Below are 9,231 nucleotides of genomic sequence, written 5' to 3' on the forward strand. Positions count from 1 at the left end.
CCAGTTGTACTGCCCACTTGCCCCCCTCAGCACCTTTCTCTCTGACATTGTGTTAACACGGTAAGGTGCACCTCAGTGCATGCCCCCTTCACACTGGTTTGCTGAGTAGCCAGTTCAGCAGGGTGGACTTGTTGGAACACCCTTAGCCGAGGAACTCTTCATACTACTGTTCTTCTTCACTCTTGAGGGCTCCCTTTCTGCCATTATCATTATTTTCCCACTGAACTTTTTTAATTCCCGTAAATCAGTTTGATTATTTCCCAAAAACAAAGATGAAAAAATGGGATTATTTTAATAGTTAAGATGCCCGTTGGATGATATGGCAACTCCAAGGTGGTAGGTCTGAGATGTAATGGGTGTGGCCTTAGGCCAAACCCAAAGCAGAACTCTCAAGGAGCAAAAAGTGTTGTTCAATAAACGCTTAACAGTAAATTGTTCACATGTATTAAATTACTACCATGGAAACATGCCCATAGATACTGTATAGCTACTGAGTTAGTATTCCCACTTTCAAGTAAGCATTTTTCAAGTCAAATGAAGTATCATATATTCACTCTTATGTAATGATAAGATTATATTCTTTTTTTTTTTAAAGATTTTATTTATTTATTTGAGACAGATAGAATGAGAAAGAGAGAGCACATGAGAGGGGGGAGGGTCAGAGGCAGAAGCAGACTCCCCGCTGAGCAGGGAACCCGATGCGGGACTCGATGCGGGACTCGATCCAGGGACTCCAGGATCATGACCTGAGCCGAAGGCAGTCGCTTAACCAACTGAGCCACCCAGGCGCCCTATATTCTTAAACATCTTTTTCCCCTCTATCTTCAATTGCTTTGAACTCCCTGGCTTTTCCACTAATCACTGTATAAATTAACATGTTACTTTCATACTTTGTTTATACTTAGTAGATATATTATATATATCATATGTACACTATAAATATATACATACTAAAATATATACCTAGTGGGTCTGTATATATTTACATAAAACATATATACATACTTATACTTAAGTGCATATATATTATAATTAAAAGTATAATAAAAATTTTAATCAAATATAAAAATGTTTTATAAGTTGTCTTTCAAAATTTTAGGGATATGCATTTCCAAGCATAATTAATTATTAATTATTTTCTTGCAAGAGAGATGTAAAAATATTTTGATTTTATTTAAAAAACACCAAGGGGCACCTTGATGGCTCAGTCGTTAAGCGTCTGCCTTCGGCTCAGGTCATGATCCCAGGGTCCTCGGATGGAGGCCCATGCTCTGTGTCAGGCTCCCTGCTCCGTGGGAAGCCTGCTTCTCCCTCTCCCACTCCCCCTGCTTGTGTTCCCTCTCTTGCTGTGTCTCTCTCTGTCAAATAAATAAATAAAATCTTAAAAAAAAGAAAAAAGAAAAAAATAAATAAATAACATCAAAACTCTCAATTTGTTTCTAAAGTAACAACTTTATTTTAGTATTAATTAGTACACTTGAGGCAGACAACTTTAAAATCTATGTCGTTAAGTATACTGTAGCCTTAGGTACCATAAGAGCAATGAGTGATTCAAAGGGATTCTTGACATTATTGCTCTATTATTAGAGAGGGCTGATATAATCATATAATTTTTAAAACTATACATTGGAAGGGCAAAGAAACAGTACATTTTTCTACTTGATCTCGGACATGATTCAGTGTTAGAAGTTTTTGCAGATTCAGTATTAGAAGTTCTGCAGTTTTGCAGAGTATTTCAGCATCTGTCTTCTAAAAAATATGCCCTTGTCTCATTTAAGACTTCTGTAAATACACGTGAACTAATTTATTTGTCTAAAGTTACACTATTGTTTTACTAGTGCTCTTCCGGGCACAGATTCAGCTCTGTGACCAAACCTAAACAACCTAAATTAAAGCTTACCTAAAAAATAAAATGAAAATCAGAAATAAGCACTTATAAGAGATTATTTTTTCATTAACCAAATAATCGCCTGCTCTTTGCTAACCAAGCACTTTGCTCCTTTTGTCATGTCACTCCCTCAGACCTCTGCAGCTCTTTTTGTGTCCATGTCATATATCCCTCCCAGACTTGCTTGTGAATTCCAGATGGCACATTCGACATCCTACTAAACATCTCCACCTGGATTTCCTTGGGCTCCTAAAACTCAGTAATTCGAAAATATCTTTTGTTTTTATTTGATAAGTATATATATTTGAAGATGTCACTATCCTATTTCAATAACTTTAGAGAAATAACCTAGAGCATCAATGCTTACCCTCCTTTGACATGGCATAGAATTCCTCCTAAACTTGGCCCCGGCCCTCCCTCCTTCTCCCCTTCCTCCTCACTCCCAACCTCAGCTCCTACTCTCTCTTATCTCACACTCTTCAGCCCAGTGCTTCCAGACTAGAATAGTTTCCCAATGGAGTAACATTCGGTATCCTCACATGTGCTTTCCATTCTGCTGGCAATGTTCTTCTGAGAATTTTCTTCCTGGAAAACCCTTACCTTACTTGTCAATTTCACAATATTTTCCCTGTAATGATTCCCTGGGAATGCCTTTCTCAGACTTTGGACACTTTCTTTCTTCCACTGCCATTGAACCTTTTCACACATCTTCTACATTTGTCTGTGCACTCCTTACACTGATAACTACCTGTTGAAGGTTTATTTAGCCCATCTCTGACTTTCTAAAGAATAGGGGAGGGGGAAGCACAGGGAGGAAAAAGAAGTGAAAATGAGGGTGCGGAGAGGGGCTGAAAAGATGGGAACTGTGGCCTGGCTTGTAAAATATACAAGAATGAGACTTTCCAATGTGATTTTCCTAAGTTCTTACTCGTCCCATTCTCCAGTACGTGTTCTATTAGAACTGTTCTAATTTCTATCAGTGAGCATACACATACCCATAGGATGCAGATCACAGATTTCACTTTTAAGAAAAGGCTTATATTTAACAAAGTGATCTTGTTAACCTTCAGTAAACATGAAAATAGTATTTCCTGAAAAGTTACACAAGTTACACATTCTGACACAGAACCTAATTTATCGTTTTCTCAACTAGAAGCTTGAGTCGCAAAGTTCAAATTGCTCCCTCACCCATCTGCTTCCCAATTTTGTACCATTCATATTGTCCATTATGCAACAGGCTCCTGGCATTCACTACTAGAAAGCTGCTAGTTCAGACTATTCACTCAAAACCTTGATGCCCCTCGCACGATGGTCTGAACATGAAATTTGGTTTTATATTTTGCTGCGAGGTTGGTGTATGAAAGGGATTCATTTAGCTAGGAAATCAACACATTTAAACACGATGCTGTGTTTAAATTACACTACTTTCATGAGTGGATCTCATAAATCTTGCAAAACTGAAAGAAAATCAACGACTAGTATTGATAATAAAAGTAAGGAGATGGGGCAAAATATTGTTAGAGCTCTTAAAAAAACAACTAATTTTAAATGACATTAGTCTGAAATTCATATGAGTAAGTGTCTTAAAATGTCATTTAAATTTTTCATTCATATTTTAATGTATCAGAAATTTTATTCTATAAGAGGTTTGGGGACATATCTTGGGCATATATTTCTTGAATACTAAGAACTTAATAGATGTATAAAAGTGGATTTAGAGATTTGGGAATAAAAAACACCAATGAAAATTTCTAAACATGAATTTCATGTACTTTTATATTAATATAATATATTTCTTTTAAGAGGAATAAAAACTACATTTTGTGTAAAATACCTTAGATCTATGATGTCTTAACTTCTGGGTATACATGTGTCTGGTTTGCTGCAAATCCATTTTCTAACCAAGTGCGTACTGGCACTGCGAATCCCAATTTTGTGTAGATAGGCGCATTCTCCGATTCCAATTATTTTAAATCTGAAACAAAACACAGAAGGAAAAATAAAAGGCAACAAATTGGTGAGCACTGATTGGAAGAATTAGAGAAAAAAATTTCTTCTGCTTTGAGTTTTTACTCTAACCCAACATCTTTGAACAGCAAGTAAAGTGGCAATAAATACACCTACTTCCCACAGTTGTTGTGCAGGTCAAATGAGATCATGATTATGAAGTATTGTTTGGAATACTGTAGGTATTAAATACTTTGTACAATAATATTTACATTACCACTTTTTCTCTGGGCTCATTTTATTTTCCACCACAAAGGAAACTTCCAGGAGAATGGTGTGGATGGATTATAACTCAGATTTCTCTGTGGTGGCAAAGGGCTCAGAGCCCTGGCTTTAGGTGTATAAATTATATACCCAGGACTTACCAACCACTGTATATGGTTCCATCTATCCATTTCCAGGTCTGTCCTGGTTCTCGACTCAGTCCAATCCAATATTGAGAATGGTCAGAATATCGTTTCAGGAAATCCTTTAATAGAGTATATTTACAGGATGAATGGCAAATGCTTTATTTGGTTGGATTTTCTTTTGTCTCATTATACTCTTTATAGAAGGGGACAGCATCCTTATCTGGTTCACAGGTTAGTTCATGGGTTGGGTTACTTCTGTAACAATACCATAGTAAATTGCATTGGGTAGCTTTCTTTTCTATTTTCCAAAGAGTTTTTATAAGACAGAAATTATCTGTTCTGTGATGGCTTGCTCTAATTTGCCAGTAAATCCTAGGTTTGGTGTCTTTTAGGATGGGAGAATCTTAGCAGTAAAATATATTGAAGAGTTGGTTCGTCCAGGTTTTATATATTTTCATAATTTATTCTGATACATTATATTTTCTGATCTTGTTACCACTAACTAGCTTTTTTGTTTTGTTTGGATTTGGTTAGTAATTGCTTTGCATAACTTTTCCTTTCATTTTCCAACTTGTGTGTGTGTGTGTGTGTGTGTGTGTGTGTGTACACGCACTTAGGTATGTCTCTGTAAGTAGCATGTTACTGGACTTTGTTGCTTTTTTTTTTTAAAACCAATCTGATAATTTTTGTTGTTTAAGAAACAGATGAAAACATTCACATTTTATCATGATCACTGTTGTATTTGGATTTATCAATGTTGTGTTTTCTGACTACTAGTTTTTCTTTGTTCTTTTACCTTTTCTGAATTCTATTGGATTGATACTTTTTCTATGTCTTTAATTTATTTGAACACCTTAGTTTGTCCAAACATTTTTTACTCTTTGATGCTTACCATTTAATTTTTTTAAAAAACATGCCTGTCTATAAATATCCCAATATAGGTTGTCTAAACAATTGTTTAAATAATTGTTTAGGCAATTATCCATTTCTTCAAAGTTTTCAAATTTATCGACATAAAATTATTTGTAAGATTTTATGCTTTTAAATTGCTACTGTTTGTAATTGTATTTATTAGATGCATATGTCTTTTTCCCTTTTCTGTGATCAATCCTGTCTATGCATAGAACCAGTTTTGCTTTTGTGTATCCTCGTTATTTTGTTGGACTCTTTTATGTTTATTCCAAAAATTATTCCAGTGACTATGCTTTTTAGTTAAAATATTTCTTTTGTTTTGTTTTAATAGTCATAATTTCTCATTTTTTCCCTGCTTTAGTTTTTCTTGATTTATTATTCTATAGAATGGGCTGTATGACTTCATTTATATTTTTCAGCCATCCAAATGTACTTATCTAAAAATCTTTGTCAGAATGATCTACTAAATTAATATCAGTTTGGGACAATCCCTCTTCTGTCATTTCCTGATAGAGTATGTGGTCAATAAATGTTAAATATATCCCTATGCTCCTTGAGGTCTTAACTCTTCTGTCTCTTACCACCTCTGTTGTTTTACATCTCTATTATTTCAGGTTTGGGGAAGTTTGTACTGTGTGATTGGTTTCTCCATTGATCTTTTTCTGTGCCTGAAGCTCCCAGACCTTCTTGGTTATACTGACTCATTTATTAATCCTTTCCAGTATCTCTGACAACAGGTTTGCCATGACTTTCTGTTTATTATTTTTTTTGAATATAGTTCCCCCAAAGGCAACTTTAATTTGGTGTAAAATGGTAGGTAATAATAGTTCATTACCAAGGGCTTTATTGGGTCTGAACTTCGTGGGAAGTGGTTTTGGGTTTTCCCTGGATTTTGGTGCTGTATTCCAACTTGAAAATGTAGAGCTGGGTAATATGTGGTTGAACTTCTTTGGACAATAGTTGGGGTCTTTCTGGTGGGTAGTAGTATATAAATTGCTCTATACTGGGCATAGGGAAAATGCCTATTATGTAACTTATTTCTAAATACTTTTTACTCCCAGTTGAAAAGTCAAGTGGGGAAGTCATCTCCTAAATGTTGCCTAATAATTTGTACTCTAAGGGTTGCTCTGACCTGATGTGAGCTCTTTCTATGATTAAATTGATGTGGAAAAAAAGGGCTTCTAGGCTGGGTGAGAGGCTCTTTTCTGGCTCTTTTAATTTCCAGTGCCTTCTCCACATCATCTATGACCTCTGAAAACATAACTATAATTCAAAAGAATTGGCTTACCAGTTCTTTTGTGGTGTTGAAGACAGCAAAAGTGGCTGCATGAGACGCACAGAAGTTCTGGCTTGCTGCCCAGGTTCTTGTATTTTCAGAAAAATAGCCACACTTTCCCAGGTAACCAATCCAGCCATTCAAGCATGGCATACGTTCAGTGGAAGATTTGTGTTTTTCGACTGAAAAGAATTTAATAATATATTAACTACTGAGGAGGTGGCATGCCCTGAATGTCTGCTCTGAGATACAATAGAATTTAATTTGTTTTAAAAACAGTTTTCTTATCTATATAAATGAAATTCATCAAATTAGCTTTGGCCCTTCAATCTGAAGGTTTTGGACTTCATTAATCATTCTTTGTTTTTCTCCAAATGAAGTCAGCTCCTAAATTTTTGTATTTATTTTTCTTGATAAGTTGAAAGAAATCCTTGGCAGATGCCACTCATGTAGATGTTGGTATTGCTCAGATTCAAGGGTTGGTGCTCTTCTCAAGTGACACACTCCACCTAGGAGCACATACTCATTCTCATGGTGTAACTATCATGTTTATACAGATAATTATTAAAGTGATATGTCCAACCCAGGCCTCTCATCAGAAATCTCCCATATACAACTACCTAATGGACACCCATTCATTGAATAACAAAATATTTGTGAGTACATACTATGCTAAGCGCTGTTGTTTATGTTTATTAGAGACAAAGTCCCTGCCGTCATTGTGCTAAGAGTATAGTGGGGCAGATAGATATTGAACAAATAATTACAAATTCAAGGAATGTTACAAGAGGAATAGCCATAGGTACTAAGAGAACATAAGTTGAGGGGAGCTGGTCTAGCTCAAGGATGGGGATTGCAGTAGACATTTCAGCTGACACTTTAAGGATGCAGAGAGCTAGCTCGCCAGATGAAGAATGAGGAAAGCACGTTCTCAGCAAAGAGGAAGTGAATGTGTAAAGGCCCTGGAGTGAGTGATCTTTTCACTTAAGAAAGGAAGATCAGTCTGAGTGGAGTATAGAGAGAAAGAAGAGGCATGACAAGAACTGAGGCCAGAAGAATGAACAGGAAGTAGGCGTTACTTACGTACACAGTGAAGATTTTACACCTTATACTAAAAGGATTGTCTCAAAATTAGAGATAGATGATGATGTACGGACTGGATGGATGGCATGTTGATTCATAAAAATAATTGTCAGAAAAAATCAGATTGGGGGGAAAAAAACCAGTGTTCAATTTAAAGTGTATGAAACAACTAAGTGGAATATATCTGATCCAGTTCCACCTATGCTTCCACTATGCTTAGGCCATGTTTAAAGTCTAGCTTTTTCTTTATTATTGTTCTAATTTTTAAAAAAGACTATTTATTTGAGAGAGAGAGAACACAGAAGAAGAGAACACAGAGGGAGAGGGAGAAGCAGAATTCCCATTGAGCAGACAGCCCGATGGGAGGTTCGGTCCCAGGACCCTGAGATCACGACCTGAGCCAAAGGCATTCACTTAACTGACTGAGCCACCCAGGCACCTCTAACTTTTTTTTTAAACTGTAATGAAAAGTGCATCAGGATTTGATCTTTGTTTACATCTGTAGTTTCATTTCCTCTTATTTTTCTGTAGGCACTTTGTTTCTCTCTTCATTTTCTTGTATACCAAGCTTCTTGTAGTTCCTTATACATGTCATGTTACTTTTAGGTAATATCTGGGCCTTTGTTCATGCTGACCTGTGTTCCCCAATGCCATAGTCCCACCCTAACTTGCAATAAAAAAATTCCATCCCTGTCCAACTAGAAAGTATCTACTTGTATTTCAATAATCTATTATGTTAAAGCATAATTTCCTCTATGAGTTTCCTCTACTTTATCCCAGTGGAATTGCTCATACTCTCCTTTCCATGCTCTTGGCTTCTAATAGACTATCAGATTTAATACATTATAGTAATGACTATAAATATTGCCTCTTTTTTCTCTATCCCAGCACCTGGAGGTTATGTCACGCCTGTTTGCTGTATAAATAAACAAAATATATGACTGTCATATGCCTCTGAGAAAAATGTATGTAACCATTCTCAAGTATACCTAAGAGAAAGTATGATTTTTACTCTAGACATGATTAGATCTTTGACTTACTGTATTGCAGACTATTTTTTTTTAAAGATTTTATTTATTTATTTGACAGAGAGAGACACAGCAAGAGAGGGAACACAAGCAGGGGGAGTGGGAGAGGGAGAAGGAGGCTTCCCGCAGAGCAGGGAGCCCGATGTGGGGCTCGATCCCAGGACCCCAAGATCATGACCTGAGCCAAAGGCAGACGCTTAACGACTGAGCCACCCAGGCGCCCCGTATTGCAGACTATTTTAACCTAAGTATTAATATCTATTAGGTAGGAGAAGCCTATTTTTATGCCAAAGCACAGAATCAGTCATCTGATCCGGGTCATAGGAGTTTAACATGCTTATCTCCCCTCTCCTAGATTTTGTCAAATAACCTTTATTTTTGCTTACTAACTTTAGGAAATCAGAGAGTTTTAGCATCACAAGCTGCACTAAAAATTATCCAGTCCAGTCCTACGTTGTATAGATAGGGAAGCTGAGATGTTAGACATTGGATGACTTATAACCGATGACAAAACCTGGAGATGGAATGGTCCCACATTGAAATGGTCCCACATTCCAATATCACTGCAGGATTAAAGCATATTAACCTTTATAAACTGTGTATAGTGTTATGTGATCCAGTTTATAAAATAGTCTTTTTTTTATTTTATTTTTTTTTATTCTTATGTTAATCCCCATACATTACATC

At 36.2% G+C, this 9,231-nt stretch overlaps 1 protein-coding gene across 1 annotated transcript in view; it reads right to left on the bottom strand.

The window, feature by feature from the left end:
- Window positions 1-3,721: 3,721 nt before the first annotated feature.
- Window positions 3,722-9,231, bottom strand: part of LOC145721555 (C-type lectin domain family 2 member A-like) — an 8,901-nt gene continuing 3,391 nt past the window's right edge. The window contains exons 3-5 of the mRNA XM_081819812.1: window positions 6,446-6,615; window positions 4,261-4,364; window positions 3,722-3,863 (exon numbers count right to left, since the gene is read on the bottom strand). Of these exons, the coding sequence (XP_081675938.1) occupies window position 3,863; window positions 4,261-4,364; window positions 6,446-6,615 (275 nt within the window). The 3' untranslated portion in view covers window positions 3,722-3,862. The remainder of the gene's footprint in view (window positions 3,864-4,260; window positions 4,365-6,445; window positions 6,616-9,231) is intronic.

Source organism: Leptonychotes weddellii, chromosome 5 (assembly GCF_054177405.1).
Source record: "Leptonychotes weddellii isolate Sample4059 chromosome 5, ASM5417740v2, whole genome shotgun sequence".
NCBI classification, from domain to species: domain Eukaryota; kingdom Metazoa; phylum Chordata; class Mammalia; order Carnivora; family Phocidae; genus Leptonychotes; species Leptonychotes weddellii.